The following is a 23,968-nucleotide window of genomic DNA, read 5'->3' as shown; positions in this document are numbered from 1 at the left end:
AAACATAGATTTTGTATTTCGTCAAAACGATCACACCGGAGTCTTTGTCACATATGAATGTGTCGACAATATTTTGATCTTCGCTCGATGGTTAAAGAAGGTTATCCGAGTAAGAAGATGGTTGCAATGTAGGACGTGTGGCCTCCGAAGGCCCCAATGCCATGAGTGAACTGCATGCTTTGCCTCGAGCAAAAAGAGTGTACCTCTCATGCACATAAGATAAATAAGACTTGATGCCTATGCGCCAGTCATGCAAAGTGAGTGCACGATCAAACCATAAAGTGAATGACATACTTGTGACAATCACGTGTGTGCAAACTCCGATCACACAAGTGAAAGGTGTCTGAAGGCCGTAGGAATCGACCAATAAATGTGTAGAGAGGGCACAAAACAAGAAGAGTGCACACAAGGTGTGCCTAACTACCGGGAATCCTCAATATTGTCGATGGATCTCTTACAAGCGTACCCTTAGCATGCATCTAACATGGCATTGGTCTAAGCATGCATTGAAACATTATACACACGAGAGATCCAACCATTTAGAAATAGTCATGAAGGTTCGGCAAGCACCTGTGTGGTTGTAAGATGATCTTCAACATGAACATGCAATCGTTTGATCAACCCGATGCGAAATAACTCCTTAGGTAAAGAAGCCTCTAAACCACAAGGATGCTCCCAAAACTTGTTGGGCATGCTTCGATTCCATGTTCACCCTCAATCAAGCGTTGAAGGTGGCCCAAGTAGACCCAAATGCTCAAAGCACTAAGGTGAGTTTAATGGGGATTGGAAAGTATCTCAATTCCCGATTCAAGTTAACTGTAGAAGAGAAAGAGAGAAATTAAGATCCTAATTTTCTAACTGGTATCTAAGCTCAAAAGTGAGTTCAAGAGTAAAACTAACACCTAAACATCGTGGTTGAGAAGAAAACCATTCTAGCCTACCAAAATAACTAATCATGGGAGGTATGTCGACTAGACAACCTCTTAGTCCTCATTAGAGGCTGATGTGGCATGGTGGGTCCCTCAAGGATGAGGTGGTTGAATCAGTGGGCCTTAATGGGTGCAGATGTGGTCGTCTCCCAAAAATGGGTGGTCTCCCTCTCTTGCGCATAATGATGAGGCCAAGTGGGTTTGGTGCAGGTGCGCTTAGGTCATGCTCTCAATTGCAGTGGCTTCTAGGTTGGGTGTGCACGCATTGAGGTTTTTCTTTGCACGGATCTGTCAAGTGAACACATTACTAGCGAGCTCGTGCTCAACTAGTTTAAGCTCGATTCAAACTTGTTAGAAAAATAAATGAGTCGAGCTTAAACAAGATTTTAGGCTCTATACATGTAAACACACCGAGCTTGAATAGGTTGTCCAACTCAAATAAGCTCGATTCACATAATTATATAAAATATATATTATATATATTGGCTCATCCTACTTCATCTTAGGATTAGTTACTGTGCCAGTCAGCCTGCTATCGCATATCTAGAATTATCGCACATGTCAGCCTCTACTTTATCTGAGGGTTAGTTATTGTGCCTGCCAGCCTACTATCACATATCTAGAATTATCACATAGGCCAGCCTCTACTTTATCTCAGGATCAATTACTGTGCCAGCCAACCTACTATCGCATATCCGGAATTATCACATAGGTCAGCCTCATTTGCACATATCTGTCACCAACGTTTGTTGTATTTTTTATTATTATCTTTTACTATGACTGTGTAACCACCTCTTATAAACTTTTATATTTGCTGAATTCATCAATGAATGCATCAATAAATTTTTGAGCAATCTCATGTTTCATAGGGTATCAAAGCCTGAAGGATCTATTTGATCTCGTTCCCCTGTTGTTGAGCCAAATCATCATTTTTTTAGCAACAACTTTCATTGGTGAATCTGCCACTCTATTTGCTCTACTTAGATACATAAAGTCGATCCTGCATTTTTTTATGGCTGATCAAGTTTCTCATTTTGAAACGTGAGCTGATGTCATGTCACCATATTTGTTGCATCATTCTGACAACCCTTGAGTTGTGCTCATTTTTTGTGTACTAACAGGTGACAATTACTCAACTTGGCGGCATGCTATGCAAATGGTTTTGAGTGCCAAGCATAACTTTGTGTTTGTTGATGGCTCTCTTCCAAAGCCAACAAGTTCATCTTCTAATTTTTCGGCCGGGTGCCGATGCAAAGATATGGTCATGTATTGGCTTCTCAATGCTCTTTCTAATGACATCGCTAATAGTATCATTCATGCGAACATATCTTAGGATGCTTGGGTGGATTTAAAAGAATGTTTCTCTCAAAGAAATGTTACTCGTATTTACCAATTAAAGAAACTCATCTTCAATCATTGCTAGGAACAGAGTTCCCTCATTGCTTATTTCACCACCCTCAAATCATTCTGAGACGAACTCAATTTGTATTCCTCTCTTTCAACATGCATGTGTGGTGCATTCAAAGACTTTAATACTTGTCTTGAACGAGAGAAAAATTATCAATTTCTCATGGGATTAAATGAAACTTTCGCTGCAATCTGAAGTCACATTTTGACTATCGAACCTCTTTCGAACATTAGCAAAGTCTACTCCATGCTTCTTCAAGAAGAAACTCAGTGACTTCTCATGACATTTAGTGGTGGCACTAATGATAATCTTGCACTTTCGACGAAATATCATCAGTCATGTTTGACAGTTAATGGCTTTTCCACCAAAAGCAATAAGCCCCGACCAAAGTGTGACTATTGTGGGCTATTAAGCCACGTCAAGAATCATTGTTATTCACTTCATGGTTACCCACCACATCATTCAAAAGTGAATTTCAAAAATAAAAATCATAGATCGGCCAATGCAACCTCTTAGCAAGAGCATGCACCACTTCTCAATCTACCTGAATTTAAATTCACTTCTATTCTTTCAAAGCTTACGAAAGATCAACTTAGACAAAACGCTTATTGGCTTAATGTTGATGCAAAACCAGCCTTCGCAAACTTGGCAGTTTATTCATCTTTCCATTCATTTTTCTCTAGGTCATTGACACAGAAGCTTCACATCACATGACATCCCATCTTCAAATTCTTTCCAATATTAAGGTTTTATCTAAACCATGTCTTATCTAAACTACATCTAATCAGCCTCCCAAATGGTGAAAAAAATATCATTACCCATATGGGTAGCATCAACCGTTATCTCCATCTTAATCTTGTTGATGTTTTCTATGTACCTAATTTTCACTACAATCTTTTATCTATCCCAAAGCTAGTATCTTCTATTCCTTGCATAGTTACTTTCTTTTTCTCTTTTTGTCTTTTTAAGACCCTTTAAAGAGGATGGTGATTGGAGTGGGTAGACTATTTGATGGCCTCTATCATCTCATCCTTCCCATCACCCATCATGCTTTGACAGTTTCTACGCCAAATAAAGGCATCCTTTGGCATATGCGTTTGGGTCATTCCTCACGTGATCAGAGTTTTTTATTAAATAAATTTATCTAAGATTTTGTTCTTGATTCCAAACATGTTTGTGATGTTTGTCATCATGCTAAGCAAACATGTTTTCCATTTCCAATTAGTTTAAGTCAACATGCTCACCCCTTTGAGCGTGTCCATTGTGATATTTGGGGTCCCTACAATACGATATCTCATTCGGGTGCTCATTTTTTTCTTATCATTGTTGATGACTTTTCTCGTTGCACCTGGGTTTTTTAATGAGATATAAATCAAAAACTTTTTATTGTTTTCAACGATTTTGCACTTTAGTTTATAATTTCTTTCAAACCTCAATAAAATGCCTTCATAGTGATTATAGAACTGAATTTACTTCTCATTGTTTTCAAAATTTTCTCTATCAAAATGGCATCAACCATCAAAAATCCCATGTCGGGACACCTCAAAAAAATGGGTGGGTTGAACGTAAGCATAGACACCTCTTAGAAGTGGCCAGAGCTTTACATTTTCAGTCCCATCTTCTTACTTCTTTTTGGGGTGAATGCACTCTCACCGCCGCTTACTTGATCAATCGCCTCATATCTCCACTTTTGAACAATAAAACACCCTATGAATTATTTTTTGAAAATAAACCCCAATACCATCATTTACGGGTGTTCGGATGTCTATGTTTTGCAAAAAATATCAATGCACACCAAAATAATTTTTTCTCTCGCACCAGGCACTACTTATTTGTTGGATATCCAGTTGACCAAAAAGGCTATCAACTTTTTTTTATCTTAAGACAAAACAATTATTCGTTAGTCTCGAAGCCATTTTTTATGAAAAAGTTTTTCCTCTCCAAGGCCACGTTGAAACCAATGACATATCTATTGTTATGCCACTTCCATTACTTGACACTGATGATCTGAATCTAGCCATTATACCTTTGGACCCACCTCCCAATCCCCATGGACAATTCGTCTACACATCATGATCCGGATATGGCCGATTCACCACCCATACAATGATCTCAACGAGTTCGCTCTACACCATCTTACCTTAAAGATTATGTCAGCTTGACTCTCACACCGGAATCACATAGTCTATCACCCACTTTGAGACCCGTTTCTTCCAAGTGTCGATATCTCATTGACGTTTTTTAACACTTTCATTCTCTATCCCATGTTGCTCTCCTTTCATCTCTTCTTTTCAATGAAGAACCTAGACATTTTGGCGAGGCAGTTAAATATCCGCATTGGCGCGAGGGTATGTCCAATGAAATCTATGCTCTGTAAGATAATCACACCTGGTCCATCGTTACATTACCCATTGACAAACACCCTATTGGTTGTCATTGGGTGTACAAGGTCAAACACCGAGTAGAAGGATCTATTGAGGGCTATAAAGCATGACTTGTGGCAAAAGAGTACACGCAAATTGAAGGGTTTAACTATCATGAGATGTTTGCACCGATAGCCAAACTTACTACCGTTCGGTGCCTAGTCTTCTTGGCAGCTATGAAAGGTTGGTTTCTCTATCAGTTTGATGTCAGTAATGCATTCTTACATGAAGAGGTCCCTCTTGGTTTTCGTGTACAAGTTCAAAATCAAGTATATAAACTCCATAAATTCATTTATGGATTGAAGCAATCCTCATGCAATTGGTTTATGAAGCTTACCTCTGGTCTTAAGAATGCTCACTTCACTCCATCAAAAGTTGACTACACTTTATTTACGCGGAAAACATCAAATAGTTTCATTCTTATTCTCATTTATGTTGATGATATTATTATCGTTAGTGATAATGATTTGATGATTACCCATATCAAGAACTTTTTGCATACACATTTTCATCTTAATGACCTGGGTGCACTTACGTGCTTTCTTGGCATCGAGGTCACATGTATTCCCTCTAGAATTTTTCTTACTCAACAAAAATATGTCCTGGATATTCTATCTAATGCCAATCTACGTGGGGCAAAGCCCATTGAATTCCCTATGGATCAAAAGTGTCGACTTACACCTGATGATGGCGAACCATTATCGGATCCAACTCCATATCGCCGTCTAGTCAAGCGACTTATTTATTTAACTGTGACACAACTAGATATTGTCTATCAAGTCCAACTGTTAAGTCAATTCATGCAAGCCCCACAGACTACAAATCAAGACGTCACTTTCAGAGTCCTTTGCTATTTAAAGTCCTCACCAGCAAAAGAAATTTTTATGCAGTCAAGCAACAATTTCCAATTATCGGCTTATTGTGATTCAAACTGGGCTACTTTCCCCACGACCCATCGTTCAGTCACTGGATACCTCACCTTTCTAGATCAGAATCCCCTATCATGGTGGTCTAAAAAGTGAAACATAGTCTCTAGATCCTTTGCCGAATCAGAGTATCGAGCTATGGCTATAGCCACTTGTGAGCTCATTTGGTTACGTGTGTTACTTTAAGATCTTGGTTTTTCACACACAGAGCCCATGATGCTCCATTGTGACAATCAATCTGCCCTTCACATCGTTGTGAATCCTATTTTTCATGAACGCACTAAACACATTGAAGTGAATTGCTTTTTTATTTGTGAAAAATTACATAATGGATTGATATAATGTTTTTACTCAAAACCAGCTCGCCGATGTGTTCACTAAACCCCTTGGGAGAGACCGCTTTCACGAACTCATTTTCAAGTTGGGCGTCATACACCTCTACTTTATCTCAAGATTAGTTACTGTGCCAGCCAGTCTGCTATCGCATATTCAAAATTATCGCACATGTCAACCTCTACTTTACCTCAGGATCAGTTACTGTGCCAGCAAGCCTGCTATCACATAGGTCAGCCTCATTTGCGCATATCTGTCACCAAAGTTTGTTGTATTTTTTATTTTTATCTTTTATTATGTCTGTATAACCACCTCTTGTAAACTTTTATATTTGCCAAATTCATCAATAAATGCTTCAATGAATTTATGAGAAATCTTTATGAGGAATCTCATATTTCAAAATATATCTATATATTTTATTCATAGTATTCTCACATCACAAAAATATGTCTTACTCTAGCTGGTGAGTCTTTGGTCCTCTATGGAAGTGGCATGCGTTTAAATCTCACGTTTTCTTTCCTTTCAAAAAAATATTTTACACAAAATTTAAAAACATTTTAAAATTAAAAGTGCAGCTTGAGCCGAGCATATCCCAGGCAAAGGTTGTTCAAAATAGGCTGAAGCTCGAGCCAAGCCAGCCCAAACCCGGCTCATGTGCATCCCTACGTGAGAGTATAGTGGTGATAGATTATAATGTTATATACGATATGATATAATAATTGCTCTCTACGTGACAAGCTCTTGTAACAGTCTTTTTGGCGTATCTCCATCGTACATTCAATCTTAACAGTCCAATTAAGAGTAAGGATTAGTGAACATTATTATTATTATTATTATTATTTTGATACTTATACAGAGAAACTGCCCCCAAGATTAAAGACTTAGCCAAGATGGCTTTGCCTGACAGCTTAAAACTCCGCGAGCTTACCTCTTGCCCTCAGAGAATCGCCAAGCTTCCGGTTGCACAGGAAATGACACCCATGAGATTTGAACTTAGACTGCCTGCCTAACGGCCTAGGCGCCCATGCCACTAGGCCAAACCCCCTTGGGGTTGGGGAACATTATCACTTGAATGCAGACTAAACATAGGTCAAGCTAGGATCTTTTTATCATCCTTAAAAAAAAAAAAAACTTGTCTTATTAAGGCAATGAAACAAAAAAGCAGCTTCAAAGTTCAAAGAATATTGTATGAGTCCGCTACCAGAGCTGAGATAGGTCTTTAACTTAGAACTTTTCCAAATTAAAAAGAAGAAATGACAGGCTCAGGGAAAATGCAACAACCCATCACAGGGAAAATGCAACTAAAAGACCTCACAAGCAGAAACTTGTCCAAGAACATATGATAAAGAAAAACAAACTGCATGAAAATTGAAATGAACATCTTAGGCCCTCTTTTTCTTAGCTTTGGTGGTGGAGGCTCTGATGGTGGTGGGTTCAGCAGAGACGAGCCCACGAGCGATGGCCAAGAGCGCAAAACCCACGAATGGGTAATACAACTTGAGAAGCATCTCTGATGCCCTGCCTGAGAAAACCAATTCCCCCATGATTGCTCCCTGCAAATTGGGATTACAAGAAAAATCTCAATAAACTATTTTATTTAGAAGTGAGGTCACTTTTTATGCAGCTCCGCTGATGATGACCATCCATCTCAACATTTCTCAAGATGGACACCACACCCATCCGGAAAAATGCTGCTAAGATGGGTGGCTGTCAAACAGGTCCCTTCACGCCAACCATGGGGCATATAATGTGAATACTTTAAAAATGTAAAAATGCTGAAATGCATGACATTTATGTGCATCAAGAAATAATCCATGAAAGATAAGAAATAAACAAATAAAAAATAAAATGAAAGCACTCATAGATCTTAATGAGTTAGATCTTTCAAAACCTTTATATGTGACATTTATTTATTTTCTAACCCTAACGAGAGAGGGCCAATTTTCTTTCTTGATGAGAAGACAAAAAAACCCAGCAGTTTTGAAGACCTAAATCACCTTATAGTATTATTTACAATTTAACTTATCATAAAATTGAAAATTAACATAAGAAAGCACATAAAATATCTACACATTATTATAACCAGATGTCATGAAACCCCACCCTACAAGATCACCTTCACCTTAAAAGGTTTATAATGTGTGATCAATTATATATGTAGGCCCAAATAAAATATCTAACATATCCTCATTTTCATCCTTACACGGGTTTTGATTTTAACCACCATCTCCGTTTCATGTCCTTCATCCCCCATCCAAATGGAACCAGGTAGGGCAGGGCTCCGTTTTTTACCCTGTCCACTGCCATCTATATCCATGAAGCTAAGGTGTTTGAAAGCCACAATGTAATATCCCGCTGTTTTAAGTTCAATTCATTGACCAATATTCTTGAATTCCACAAAATGGAGATCCGGTGCTTTACTACTACCTCTTCTTTTTTTTTTATTTGCATGGAGAAATCATAGACCTAGCGGTTTTGGCTTTGCCTGCTGTCCTGACAGTGTAAAACTCGGCCGTGAGATTCATTTAGGGCTTGTATGAATGAATCCAGGTAAAGGGCAAAAGTTAGGATGTTGCATTGTGGATCCAACTCTTTCGCAAAGTAGTTACCTCCAAACACAGGATATAACTGAAGGTGTCTACAGCGGGTCGGACCACCGGTAGAGAACTAGTCAACAGCCACCCATATCAGTGGCTCCATAAAAAAAAAGGATTTGAGATCAGGTGCAATGTGATTTCACACTTTTTAAGTGTGCTTCTGCACCAAATCAACCAAGTTGGGCACCACAGCTGACAGGCCACAAAGATGAAGGGTGATTAAGTGCAGCAGCACACAAAAATTGTAAAATCACATTGCACCTGATCTTCCCTCCTATGAAAAGGGCCTTATGTTGTCCCGTATCTCTCGGAGTGTTGAAGATGGGAGACCTGAAGATCGGTCCCTACTCCTAACTTGTGTAATAAAAATTAAGCACATTATGAAAAGAGAAAATATTGGCTGCACTCTAGAGTATGGTACCCTTTAGATGAATCTCATATAAGCAAGTTTTATTTGGCTAACATGACCCTAGGAATGCATTAAGCATGGTTAATCTACAAGGAAATGCATTTAGGATTGGGTGGTTTTGATATAAAATTATAATTTTCTTAATATTGAAAATTTGAAAAAGCGCTACAAAATCTGCTTATCCAACTTGATCGGATTATCTAAAACGTTTTTTCGACTAAGCAAACTATATAGACCATATTGGTAAAGCTTGATTTACCAAAAAACCAAGAAAAAGTGAAGGAAAGGGTGGTTTCCACTTAGAGTAGCCAATATTTTTTCGTTCTAAAGTTGTTACATTTTATCGTGTTATTTTTACAAGTCGATATAATCTCGAAAACATTGAACATAATTTTTGAGATATACATACTAATGCCTCAAAAAACATTTTTCAAATTTACAGTTTCTTTATAACTGATTATAATTTTCGCCCATGACATGATTATAGGTCTAATTGTGTAACTGAAGACATAGGAGACCATATTCCACGTTGATAGGCTTGGCCACTTTCGCACTGGATCGAGCTCTGGCCCTCGTATCCAGAACAAATCTCGGTTCAATTTCTTGAACCACAAACAACCACCCGAATCCAATGAGGCACACATTTTCTTTTTTCTTTTTGTTCTTTTTAGGAATATGCCAGGGGTGTGTAAATAATAATAATCCCTCATCCGGATTTTCTGCATCTGTAAAATTTAGATCATCCGAAGGGTAAGGGAAACAACCCAGATGTGTCTGGTGCTCCACCACGACTTTTCATCATGCTGGAACCTGTCCACGGTACCAACATCGAGAAACAGGGAACCATATTTAAGTCCGGAATCTCCGGATCTCCGGTGACCGGAGAGAAAGAGAGAGAGAGAGAGAGAGAGAGAGAGAGAGAGAGAGAGAGAGAGAGAGAGAGAGACTGACCATGGAGGTGAGGACGGAGGCGCCATAGGCGAGGCAGGTGGAGTTGAGCCAGGGCCTCCTGGCAAGGAGAGCGTAGGCGTTGGCGAGGGCGAGGGGCCACTGGAACAGCAGCTCCACCCAAACCAGGCCCACGAAGAACTTGGGGCCATCCACCGTCAGGTAGTCCCCGAACTGATCCCCGTACCACGACTTGAGCCGGACGAGCGGTTCCGGGAAGAGGGTGTGCGGGAGGACTGTCTGCGCGTCCATGAGCGGCGCCGCGAACACGATCACGACGAAGAACAGAAAGAGGATTGCGTCCGCAGCAAGCACGATGAGGGAGGAAGCCGTTGCAGCCATCGCGCCCTCTTCTTCTCTCTGCTCTCTCTCTGCAGATCGACGGCCGCTATTTTAAATCTTCAGTACTCCCTGGCCAATGACAAAACTACCCCTTGACCAAATACGTGGAGCGGGTCTGGATCTAGAGAGTTGGGGATCTTTGCTACTTTCATTCATTATGAAAACTTTGAGTTGAGAAGTAAAGAGGACGAGATAAAAAAAACCCCGGGTTACAAAAGGATGGCAATGTTATCAAAGGCCGTGTTAAGGGTTGTACACAAACTGGAGCCAATCGGTTTGTTAGCACCAAAACTAAGATTGAGTTCCGTTCAAATTTACACACAGCAGCCAAGCTTCAGTTCAGTCCCATCAACCTTGTTAAGAATTCCTACTAACAGTTTGCACGTGCCCGTGTGTGTATCAAACAAGTTCATCAAAACTCTTAAGAAACTGTTTCACAAGAGTTCAAATCTGTTTTATTTAGCGCACAAGATCCAATCGTTTATGTAAAAAATGAAACTTAGAATTGTGCTCATACTAAGATGAAACCAGTTCATTCCTCACCCCTAATCGTACTCATGTAACCATCAGTCTCTCGTGGTGCAAGACCTGGATTCCGCTCATCCCTATCTTCACGGTTGTTTTGATCAAATCAGACTCCTTACATGTTCATTTAGTTAAGATCATCAATTAAATTGCGGAAATCCTAATTTTTTAGTGATTAAAAAAGCAACAGCTGACAAAAACAAAACATTTTGTGATTTTAAAAAACATATTTTTTCATAAATAAAAGCCCAATAAATAATTCTCATTAAATCGACTATGTTGAGTCCATCTATAGAATCAAATTTGATCAAAACAACTTACATCATAAAAGATAATAGGGCTATGAACATGGAGGGATGAGTGGAACTGAACTGTCAATACAAGCCCTTACAGGTAAGCAGCAAATATTTTTATTTTTAGTTTTTTACCCAGGAAAAAACAATATCACTCGGTCACGAGCTCATTGGTTTAAAAACCCTATACTCAACCTCACGTACCCATGGGTTTCAAAATCATGAGCATCCTTTGGGAGCGGGTGTTGGAGATGAGATGAGATGAGATGAGAGAGGTAATGGGAGTTGAGAAGAAAATGGGAAAATGAGTGTTGTCTGTCAGTATCGGTATCAGCCCTCACTAGTTTGGCCAACAATTCAGGTGTATCAGTCGAAACCGATACTCAAGTGAATCATTGTGAATCGGCCAATAAATTATTAAAAAATATTACATGTCAAATCAGAATGTGACACGTGTTAAAGCTATTAAAATAGTACAACAACAACAACTACGCCTTCATCCCAAAACAATTGGGGTCAGCGATATGAACCAAAAAAGAAATTCATTTTGGGTCTTCCACATGAATCCTTTTCCTCCAATCATTTCTATCCAACGCCATGTCCTTGGTGAGGTTCAAAGCATTCATATCCTTTCCTATCATCTCCATCCAAGTCTTCCTAGGCCTACCCCGACCTCTTTTAACTAATATATTTTCCCATTTCTCTAACCTTCTAACTGGAGCATCATTAGGCCTTCGCCGAATATGTCCAAACCACCGTAAACGATTCTCTCGCATCTTATTTTCAATGGGTGCAACACCTACCTTCTTACGTATCTCTTCGTTCCGAATCTTATCTTTTATTGTATTTCCACACATCCATCTAAGCATCCGCATCTCAGCTACACTCATTTTTTGAATATGATGTCTCTTGGCAGCCCAACATTCTGTACCATATAGTAAAGTGGGTCTAATAGTCGTCCTATAAAACTTTCCCTTCAACCGCAATGGCATTCTACGATCGCACAGCACTCCAGTAGCACTTTTCCATTTCATCCACCCAACCTTTATCCTATGATTTACATCTCCATCAATTTCTCCATACTTTTGAATGATGGATCCCAAATATTTGAAATAATCATTCACCGGTATATCTTGCTCACCAAGCTTCACTACACTCCCATCACTACTTCGTTGCTTACTAAACCGACATTCCATATATTCAGTCTTACTCTTACTCAACTTAAAACCTCTAGCTTCCAATGTCTGTCTCCATAATTCTAACTTAGCATTAACCCCAGCTCTAGACTCATCAATCAAAACAATATCATCAGCAAACAACATACACCACGGTACATTTTCTTGAATTGATCTCGTAAGCTCATCCATCACTATCGCAAATAGGAAAGGGCTTAAAGCAGATCCTTAATGTAACCCAACCGTTATCGGAAAATTGGTTGTCACCCCTCCACAAGTGCGGACATTGGTTACTACTCCTTCATACATATCTTTAATTATACTAATGTACTTGAGAGAAACACCTTTCTTCATCATTGTCCACCAGAGAACGTCCCTAGGTACTCTATCGTATGCCTTCTCTAAATCAATAAAAACCATATGCAAATCTTTGTTCCTCTCTCTATATCTTTCAATAAGTTGTCTAAGAAGATGTATAGCTTCCATAGTTGATCTTCCAGGCATAAAACCAAATTGATTCTCCGATATCATGACAACCTTCCTCAACCTAGACTCAATCACCCTCTCCCAAAGTTTCATAGTATGACTCATGAGTTTTATACCACGATAGTTTGTGCAATCTTGTATATCACCCTTATTCTTATATAAAGGCACCAAAGTACTCTTCCTCCACTCATTAGGCATCTTATTTGTTCGCCAAATCAAGTTAAAAAGATTTGTCAACCATTCTAAACCTTTCTCTCCCAAGCATTTCCAAGCCTCGATAGGTATACCATCTGGGCCAACTGCCCTTCTTGATTTCATTTTCTTCAAAGCCTCTGCAATTTCTTTCTTTTGAATCTTGCGCATGAAGTCACGATTTATCTCATGAAAAGGAATGGAGAAGTCTCCAAGATCTTGAGCATGACTATCATTAAATAGCTTATCAAAATAATCTTTCCATCTCTTCTTAATCTCCTCATCTTTGACTAAAACCCTTTGCGTTTCATCTTTGATACATCTAACCATACCCAAATCCTTCGATTTCCTATCTCTCATCTTTGCAAGCCTATAAATATCCTTCTCGCCTTCTTTGGTATCCAACTTGTCATAAACCTCCTTATATACCTTAGCCCTCGCGTTTCGAACAACTTTTTTAGCTTCCTTCTTTGCTATCATATACTTCTCCAAATTCTCACTATCACGACTCTTACTTAGATTTCTATAACACTCTCTTTTAACCTTAATAGCTAATTTGACATCCTCGTTCCACCATGATGTATCCTTACCTAGTGGTGCACCGCCTTTAGACTCACCCAATACCTCCTTAGCTACTTTTCTCATACCACCCGCTATCTTATTCCACATTGATTCTGAATCCTCCTCGAGACACCAATCAACTTCCTTAACTACCTGCTCTACAAACATTCCTTGTTTAGCTCCTTTCAGTGCCCACCACTTAATTCTAGGATCTATCCTATGTCTATACCTTTTGCGGCATTGTCTAATTCTAAGATCTAAAATTAAGACTCTATGTTGTGTAGCTACACTTTCTCCTGGTATAACCTTACAATCGATGCAACAACCCCTATCTCTCTTTCTAAGTAGGAAAAAATCTATCTGACTCGTATTAACCCCACTTTTAAATGTTACTAGGTGAGACTCCCTCTTCCTAAACCAAGTGTTTGCTAAGATCATATCATAGGACAAACAAAAATCTAAAATCCTTTCTCCACTTTCATTTCTTTCTCCTATACCATAGCCTCCATGGATATTCTCAAATCCATCCCTACTAATGCCTACATGTCCATTAAGGTCACCGCCGATGAAAAGCTTTTCTCCATAAGATGTCTCTTGTACTACTCCATCTAAATCTTCCCAAAATTGATGCTTAATGAAATCATCTAAACCTACTTGAGGTGCATAAACACTAATAATATTAATAATATCCGTACCTAATACTAATTTAATAAGTAAAATTCTATCACCCTTCCTACGGACCTCAACTACATTATCTATAAACTGACGACTCATAACAATCCCTACTCCATTCCTATTCCTATTTATTCCTGTATACCAAATCTTATATCCCCAAGGTTCTATCACTTTAGCTTTCTCACCTACCCATTTGGTCTCTTGAAGACATAAAATATCAATCTTTCTCCTACACATAACATCTACTAACTCTACCAACTTACCAGTTAAAGACCCTATGTTCCAAGTGGCTAACCTAATTTTATGGTCTTGGACTAACTTCTTTACCCCCACCCGTCCAACAAAGTGAGGGAACCCTTGCCTATTTGACACCACACCCGGGCGCCGGTGTGACGCGTCGCTTCTGGGCGACGACCTAGCAACCCTTGCACATTTATCACTGCCTCCGGGCCTATTAAAGCTATTAAAATAGTATTTAAAATTAAATTTTATATTTATTAAAGCATATAGATTTTCTGCCCGATACTATACGTATACGCACCGATACTGACAACAATGGTTAACAACGTCGCCGTGAGGAAAATGACCTATATCTTCATCCTCCCAAACAGTGTTCTCAAACACCTCACCTGTGGCTTAGATGATAATAATTACACCTTCATTGAATACCATATCCGGCTCCCAAACAAGCGTTAGTGATGCTCTCAAAGTCGTGCCTACCACGTGATTAGAGCCCTCGTGGGCTGCTAACGACAGTTTCAAATGGCCGATTGAATCGCAAGGGGTTGATGCTACTATTGAATCGCAAGGGGTTGATGCATGCGTTCCCCTTTCTTCTGGTTGACTTTAGTTACGACTTATTTGCTCGTTGTTATCTCATATTGAAGTCAAACAGCTGGGTTCTTGTCAATTTGTATTTTCTGGTCGTCTTTATGTCGATTCGAGGCTTCAGTGTTGTTTCCGTGTGTGTGTGATTTAGTATCCACGCTTCCTCGCGATGCATATCGTGAATTCACATTCTATTTTATTTTAATTCGCCGGAAGAATTATTGGTTGTTGGTGTTTAGTGCAATCTCTGGGCCGCAATTATTCCTTGATTCGTTTCTGTACTGGGGCTTTAGGTTGCAAATGGAGAAAACCAGGTGTAGCCACATTAGTTCGTATGGAAGTGCAATAAGCCAATCGTCTTTTGAGCTTTTCATTCTTGGCTCTGGGTGCGCGCTACAGCAGTAGGCGTCACTAGGAACATGTGGGGGTATGACCACCTCTTTACTAGTAATATAGGCATTCAGCTGATCCGTAGACGATTGAAGGTGAAGGCATCGTAGTTATCATAGGCACTAGGGGGAGCCCAGGTGGTGAGCCCCCCCCCCCCTAAAAAGGCCGCGGTATCCCAAATATATTTTTTTAAAATATACAAAATATGTAAACAAACTACTAAAATTAATAAGAAACAAGTATATAATATAAAATCAATCAACAATAAGCAATAGACAAATAATAACTTGACATCGAACACTACACTGTAAAGCAATTATATTACATAACGTGCTCAAACAAATTAAGAAGCCCCTTCCATTGTTGTTCTAAATAATGATAAGAATCTAAAAAAAAAGAAACATGTAAATTAACTAAATTAAAAGAAGTAAGCAACAAAAAACTACTAAAATTAATAAGAAACATGTATATAATATAAAATCAATCAACAATAAGCAATAGACAAATAATAACTTGACATCGAACACTACACTATAAAGCAATTATATTACATAACGTGCTCAAACAAATTAATAAGCCCCTTCCATTGTTGTTCTAAATAATAATAAGAATCTAAAAAAAAAAGAAACATGTAAATTAACTAAATTAAAAGGAGTAAGCAACAAATAACATAAGCTCATATATTAATATATATCATATATGTGAAAAACAAATACATAAACTATACAATATATACATATACATAAATACATACACTTATAATATGTTAATATATTAACTATACATAAATCATAAACAGTTAAACACTAAACAGTCAACAAAAAACATAACTCAAAAAAACAGTCAACAAAAAACATAACTCAAAAAAACAGTCAAATAGAGCACACACTAAATAGTAAACACTAAAAAGTAAAATTAAATGCAAACAATATCATTTTTTATAAACAGTGAACAGTAAATGCTAAATTTATAAGCATCATCAGAATCAAAATAAGACAACAGTGCATTCATAAGCAGCATCAGAATCAAAATAAGACAACAACAGAAATTTAATATATATCATATATGTGAAAAAAAAATACATAAACTATATATATATATACTTATAATATGATAATATATACAAAATTAACATCATTTTTATAAACAGTAAATAGTAAAATAGAGCACACACTAAATAGAAAACGCTAATAGAGCACACACTAAATAGTAAACGCTAATAATATCATTTTTTATAAACAGTAAACAGTAAATGCAAATAAGAGGTACTTTCTAAGAAATACAGCATTATGATGATGCTAAAAATGCAAAAGTTCATACAGCATTATGATGATGCTAAATATAAACAGTAAAACACAAAAGAAACCCAATCTGAATGAGTCTCAAAACCCAACAGATTTACAACTATGATAAGCACTCACATGAAATTCAGATAGCATGAATTAGAAGCCAAAATAATTCAGCATCAACAAATCACCCAAGAAATCAACTAAAATAATTCAGCATGGCGAGAGACAGATTTTCGAAAGCCAATGAGAGAGAGAGAGAGAGAGAGAGAGGTACCTGTAGTGTAGAGGAGAGAAATGAACGACTGCTGCTCCACCTTCTTCTTCTTTTTCTTCTTCTGCCCTAGCGAGAGAGAGGGGTGAAAAAGGGGAAAAGAGACCTTTTCCCCCTTTTATATGCTGATTTAAGTCAACGAAAAAAAAACAAAAAGTGGACCGACCTAGGCTTAAGCCTAGGCAGCGCCTAGGCGGTAATATAAGGCCCCACCGCCCAAACCTGGTCGCCCAGGCGGTGGGGCGGGGCTGCGCCTAGGCACCGCCTTTGACAACTAAGGAAGGCATGGGATAATAATGGGATGTCTAGTTTCTGAGATGCAGAGACATGGAAGTTAAAAACATCAACTTTGTATTTGCCGCCTTTGCGTGAAGCGTAAACAATTTATACAGGGAAACATCAATTGTAGCATTGGCATCATCTGTTGTTTATGTGAATATTCATTTGCGAGTCTAGTTGGTCTATTGCTCTATGTAGGTGTCAACGTTTTCTCGTTTTCACTTTGTTGAAGTTTACTCATTATATAAGATTCTGTATTCCATGAATAATGAAAATTTTATGTGTTTAAATATTTCTTTGCCTATTTCATATGGTGCTCCGTATATAGGTAGCTATTTGTAGGCCTCATTTATTCTTAAACCTTGTGCAGGCTTGTTTTGAAGGAAATCCATTTAAAACAGTTCCAGGCCCTTTCAAGCTTTTCTGGAGATGCATGTGTTCCAAGCCTGGGTATGTTGTCACCATATGGGACACCCCATTTTTACTTTTGGGCCAAACTTCTAGAATGTTCATTATGATGACTATGTTTGGTTTTCTACAATTTTACTCCATTCTCTCCAGATTCTGCCCCCCATCAAGCATAATGGGACAAATGAATATGATTATGTAGCTGATAGATGTGCTTATTCCTACTGGGCTTGATCTTTTTTGCCATTGAAACTTGTAATCGTGGATTAAGCTTGTTTGCAGAGTTTTTGTTTTATAGAAATTGATTAGTAGTACTTATGATAACAGCCGTATGTGAACAATAAAGTGTTTGTAATACTTGAATGTACCTTCAGAAGTATCCTTATATTTGATTGTGTGTTAGGTCCATCACAAACAAAGCACTTGCAGATGATTGAGTTTTTTTAATCATATCTTCAATTTGTACTGAATATTGATTATGTTTTAAAATTCCTAAACCTCCAACGAATTTCATGAGCATGACACACCATGATACCACTGTGAAAATGTCTTCAAAAAGACTATATGCACAAGGGCACTAGATTCTCAATATGAAATGTGTGCACAAAGGCACAAGGCACAAGATGAACACTCACAAAAGAATACAAATGCACAAAGGCATAAAATAAAGAGAACTTTTATTGAATAAGTGAGAGAGCTTTACAAAAGCTTACATTTACAAAGGGGGGAATCCCCTATTTATATACAGATGAGGACCCTTGGAGGGGCTCCCTCGTATAGACGTTGGAGCCCCTCCAACGGTCATATTATCGATCGTTGGAGGGCTCCAACATCTATATGATGTGGGCCCCTCTATGGCTAAAAGACAAAAAGTAAAAAATAAAAAGAAGAGAAATAAAGAAATACAAAAAAGAAAAGAAAAGAGCATATTCAAAAGGAATATGCATGAAATAAGGAAAAGACTATTTTACCCTTAGTGGGTATTACAAGAATTATATATATATATATATATATATATATATATATATATATATATATATATATATATATTATATTTTAACATCCCCCCTCAAACTTACGGTGTAATGACCGAAAGTTTACCAAGAAGAAAATTGAATCTAGGGGAACATAGTGCCTTAGTAAAAAAGTTTGCCAGTTGATATTCTGATGTTACATAAGGTAGATCTATGACTTTCTTCAGATATTCTTCTCTAACATAGTGACGGTCTATTTTGATATGTTTCGTGCGCTCATGAAAAATGTGATTCTTGGCAATATATATTGCACTCTTATTATCGCAACACAACTTCGTGGGTCCTTGAACATGAACTCCCATATCTTTCAGCAGCCGTCGAATCCAAACAATCTCCATGGTCATAGTTGTCATGGCTCAGTATTCGACCTCAGTAAATGATAGAGACATTTTTTGTTGCTTCTTGCATCTCCAAGAAATTAATGATTAACCTAAGAATACACAAAAACTCAAGGTTTTAAAACTCGTCGAGTCAACTCGGTGACTCGGCTCGGCTTGGCCCTCCAGCGAGTCAACCCGGCAAGGAAAACTTGGTTTGCCAAGACTTGACTATGACTTGGGCTTGACTCAGCCTGACTCGGCTGAGTCACGAGTCTTGTTGGACTCGGGCGAGTGCTGCTCACTTTCGGTTGACAAAACTCGCTGGAGGGATCGCTTGGAATCGCGTGACTCAGGGGGAGTCACGATTCAAATAGAATTGTGACGGTTCGTTGTAATGGCACTTTTGCAAAAAAAAAAAAACACGATGGTTCTTTACCTTTTAAGTTTTTAACGAAAACTCTAAGGTCTTCACTGTTCAACCCTCGACGAAAGAGAGGAGAAGCCGAGAAGGTGTGATGCGGTTGCAGCTCCAACCATCCGACGAGAACTCTGACGTGAACAACGACGTCGAAAAGGAGTTTTTGGCGTGAACAGTAACTCCAGTGTGAACAACCATCGTGTTTTTTTTTGGCGTTTTGTATTTCCAGCGCGAACAGTAACTCCGACGAAGGCACATCGACGGTGAACAGCAGCTCCGACGCATCTTCTCCAGCAAAAACAATGCATCAACGAGATTTTCCAATGCCACCAGGTATGTTTTTTCAATTTTTTCCCCTTTTGTGTTTCTTTCCGCCGCTGCGAGAATTTTCGGCGAGATTTGTGAAGGTATGTATGTTGTATATTGGTTAAAGAAACATACAGGCCACTGTAACCCCATATTTATCTATCTGTGTGTATCAAACAGGGTAAATATGTACAAAAGTAGTTTATAGAGCAGGGGAGGTGGTAGTGCGGGAGGAAGATGTGGCTGAGGAACTTGCTTCCTCACAAATGTTGTGTTCTTCCTTGCTTCCACTTTTATCACCACCCCCTTCTATCTGATGGCAAGAGCCCATCTGGAGATAGTTGCTGTGTTTGTTTCTTTGGCTTAGCCGTTAATGTCAGAATCAATGTTGTTGTTGTTACTGATGGTGAAGCAGTTGTTGATGAAGGTGTGTAGATAGCTGCCGGTGCGACTTGGCTAGAAGTTGCTACTGCAGTGTACTCTGGTGGACCCCAGAGACCACCCACCACAACAAACTGTGTTGGTTGAGCATTGCTCATCGGAATAGATGTACTTGGAACACGCTTTGTATGTAAACGATATTTCTGTTGGCACAAATAGCAATCAGTAGAAATTTTGGAACACCAGAATCCAGATAAATCTTTGACAGAAAGAGATGTTGACCCTGTTACTTTCGAATCAACCCCTTTTTATTTGGTGCAAGGGTTGATTTGGGCTCTTGTGAAATTTGGGAATGTAGCTGAATCGACCTGTACATATAAATTTAACTGTTTAGTTATACACTGTCGGTCCCAAGCCCGGATAAAGGAGGAGGGTTGCGGTAGGCCAGTGACAGCCAGCATAAAAACCTAGTCATACCCTATGAATATGAACCAATATGAGAATTTTGTTGGGGTGTTCCCTACTGAGCGACGCGCTGTACTCTATAGGCCCAGAGGCAGTGATAAATGGGCAAGGGTTGCTAGGTCGTCGCCCAGAAGCGATGCGTCACACCGGCGCCCAAGTGTGGTGTCAAATAGGCAAGGGTTCCCTCACTTTGTTAGACGGGTGGGGGTAAAGAAGTTAATCCAAGACCATAAAATTAGGTTAACCACTTGGAACATAGGGTCTTTAACTGGTAAGTTGGTAGAGTTAGTAGATGTTGTGTAGGAGAAAGTTTGATATTTTATGTCTACAAGAGACCAAATGGGTAGGTGAGAAAGCAAAAGTGATAGAACCTTGGGGATATAAGATTTGGTATACAGGAATAAATAGGAATATGAATAGGAATGGAGTAGGGATTATTATGAGTCGTGAGTTTATAGATAATGTAGTTGAGGTCCGTAGGAAGGGTGATAGAATTTTACTTATTAAATTAGTATTAGGTACAGATATTATTAATATTATTAGTGTTTATGCACCTCAAGTAGGTTTAGGTGATTCCATTAAGCGTCAATTTTGAGAAGATTTATATGGAGTAGTACAAGGGATATCTTATGGAGAAAAACTCTTCATCGGCGGTGACCTTAATGGACATGTAGGCATTAGTAGGGATGGATTTGAGAGTATCCATGGAGGCTATGGTATAGGAGAAAGAAACGAAAGTGGAGAAAGGATTTTAGATTTTGGTTTGTCCTATGATATGATCTTAGCAAACACTTGGTTTAGGAAGAGGGAGTCTCACCTAATAACTTTTAAAAGTGGGGTTAATACGAGTACGATAGATTTTTTCCTACTTAGAAAGAGAGATAGGGGTTGTTGCATCGATAAGGTTATACCGGGAGAAAGTGTAGCTACACAACATAGAGTCTTAATTTTAGATCTTAGAATTAGACAATGTCGCAAAAAGGATAGACATAGGATAGATCCTAGAATTAAGTGGTGGGCACTGAAAGGAGCTAAACAAGGAATGTTTGTAGAGCAGGTAGTTAAGGAAGCTGATTGGTGTCTCGAGGAGGATTCAGAATCAATGTGGAATAAGATAGCGGGTGGCATGAGAAAGGTGGCTAAGGAGGTATTGGGTGAGTCTAAAGGCGGTGCACTGCTAGGTAAGGATACATCATGGTGGAACGAGGATGTCAAATTAGCTATTAAGGTTAAAAGAGAGTGTTATAGAAATCTAAGTAAGAGTCGTGATAATGAGAATTTGGAGAAGTATATGATAGCAAAGAAGGAAGCTAAAAAAGTAGTTCGAAACACGAGGGATAAGGTATATAAGGAGATTTATGACAAGTTGGATACCAAAGAGGGCGAGAAGGATATTTATAGGCTTGCAAAGATGAGAGATAGGAAATCGAGGGATCTGGGTATGGTTAGATGTATCAAAGATGAAACGCAAAGGGTTTTAGTCAAAGATGAGGAGATTAAGGAGAGATGAAAAGATTATTTTAATAAGCTATTTAATGGAAGTCATGCTCAGGGTTTTGGAGACTTCTCCATTCCTTTTCATGAGATGAATCGTGACTTCATGCGCAAGATTCAAAAGAAAGAAATTGCAGAGGCTTTGAAGAAAATGAGATCAAGAAGGGCAGTTGGCCCAAATGGTATACCTATCGAGGCTTGAAAATGCTTGGGAGAGAAAGGTTTAGAATGGTTGACAAATCTTTTTAACAAGATTTGACGGACAAATAAGATGCCTAATGAGTGAAGGAAGAGCACTTTGGTGCCTCTATATAAGAATAAGGGTGATATACAAGATTGCACAAACTATCGTGGTATAAAACTCATGAGTCATACTATGAAACATTGGGAGAGGGTGATTGAGTCTAGGTTGAGGAAGGTTGCCATGATATCGGAGAATCAATTTGGTTTTATGCCTGGAAGATCAACTATGGAAGCTATACATCTTCTTAGACAACTTATTGAGAGAAATAGAGAGAGGAACAAAGATTTGCATATGGTTTTTATTGATTTGGAGAAGGCATACGATAGAGTACCTAGGGACGTTCTCTGGTGGACAATGATGAAGAAAGGTGTTTCTCTCAAGTACATTAGTATAATTAAAGATATGTATGAAGGAGTAGTAACCAATGTCCGCACTTGTGGAGGGGTGACAACCAATTTTCCTATAACGGTTGGGTTACATCAAGGATCTGCTTTAAGCCCTTTCCTATTTGCTATAGTGATGGATGAGCTTACGAGATCAATTCAAGAAAATGTGCCGTGGTGTATGTTGTTTGCTGATGATATTGTTTTGATTGATGAGTCTAGAGTTGGGGTTAATGTTAAGTTAGAATTATGGAGACAGACATTGGAAGCAAGAGGTTTTAAGTTGAGTAAGAGTAAGACAGAATATATGGAATGTCGGTTTAGTAAGCAACGAAGTAGTGATGGGAGTGTAGTGAAGTTTGGTGAGCAAGAAATAGTGGTGGATGATTGTTTTAAATATTTGGGATCTATCATTCAAAAGTATGGAGAAATTGATGGAGATGTAAATCATAGGATAAAGGTTGGGTGGATGAAATGGAAAAGTGCAACTGGAGTGTTGTGCGATTGTAGAATGCTATTGCGGTTGAAGGGAAAGTTTTATAGGACGACTATTAGGCCTGCTTTACTATATGGTACGAGACATCATATTCAAAAAATGAGTGTAGCTGAGATGCATATGCTTAGATGGATGTGTGGAAATACAATAAAAGATAAGATTTGGAACAAGGAGATACGTAAGAAGGTAGGCGTTGCACCCATTGAAAATAAGATGAGAGAGAATCGTTTACGGTGGTTTGGACATATTCGGTCTAATGATGCTCCAGTTAGAAGGATAGAGAAATGGGAAAATATATTACTTAAAAGAGGTCGGGGTAGGCCTAGGAAGACATGGATGGAGATGATAGGAAAGGATATGAATGCTTTGAACCTCACCGAGGACATGGCATTGGATAAAAATGATTGGAGGAGAAGGATTCATGTGGAAGACCCAGAATGATTTTCTTTTTTGGTTCATATCGCCGACCTCAATTGTTTTGGGATGAAGGCGTAGTTGTTGTTGTATGTTTTCTGAATTTCTTTAAAAAAACTATTTTTTCAAATAGATGATTTAAACCAATCCTGTGTAATTGGATTCAGAATTATTCTGGCTGTATTTTTCAATGTATCGAGATTTTTGATTTTGGGTAACAGGTACAAGTTTTTAGGATTCTGATTTGGTTTCGATTTTGGGTTCTGCCTGTATAATTTAATTTTTTTGGCAAAGGCACTAATGTTTTTTTTTTATCATGCTAGTGT

General features: G+C 38.5%; 1 protein-coding gene across 1 annotated transcript; it reads right to left on the bottom strand.

Annotated features, from left to right (window-relative positions):
* Positions 1-7,233: 7,233 nt before the first annotated feature.
* Positions 7,234-17,071, bottom strand: LOC149844368 (uncharacterized). Its single transcript, XM_089997194.1, has 3 exons — positions 17,004-17,071; positions 9,977-10,344; positions 7,234-7,572 (listed from the first exon to the last, which is right to left on the bottom strand). Exons 2-3 carry the CDS (start codon positions 10,313-10,315, stop codon positions 7,402-7,404), a joined length of 510 nt encoding a protein of 169 aa, XP_089853320.1. The 5' UTR covers positions 10,316-10,344; positions 17,004-17,071; the 3' UTR covers positions 7,234-7,401.
* Positions 17,072-23,968: the final 6,897 nt, after the last annotated feature.

Source organism: Nuphar pumila, chromosome 2 (genome assembly GCF_984573655.1).
Source record: "Nuphar pumila chromosome 2, dmNupPumi1.hap1.1, whole genome shotgun sequence".
Classification (NCBI taxonomy): Eukaryota; Viridiplantae; Streptophyta; class Magnoliopsida; order Nymphaeales; family Nymphaeaceae; genus Nuphar; species Nuphar pumila.
This window is presented reverse-complemented; position numbering and strand designations above follow the sequence as displayed.

Excerpts from the sequence above, each read along its gene's own strand:
- LOC149844368 (XM_089997194.1), bottom strand. The coding sequence starts at position 10,315 with ATGGCTGCAACGGCTTCCTCCCTCATCGTGCTTGCTGCGGACGCAATC. Across the intron at positions 7,573-9,976 it reads CCTCCGTCCTCACCTCCATG|GGAGCAATCATGGGGGAATT; the intron begins GTCAGTCTCTCT and ends CCCAATTTGCAG.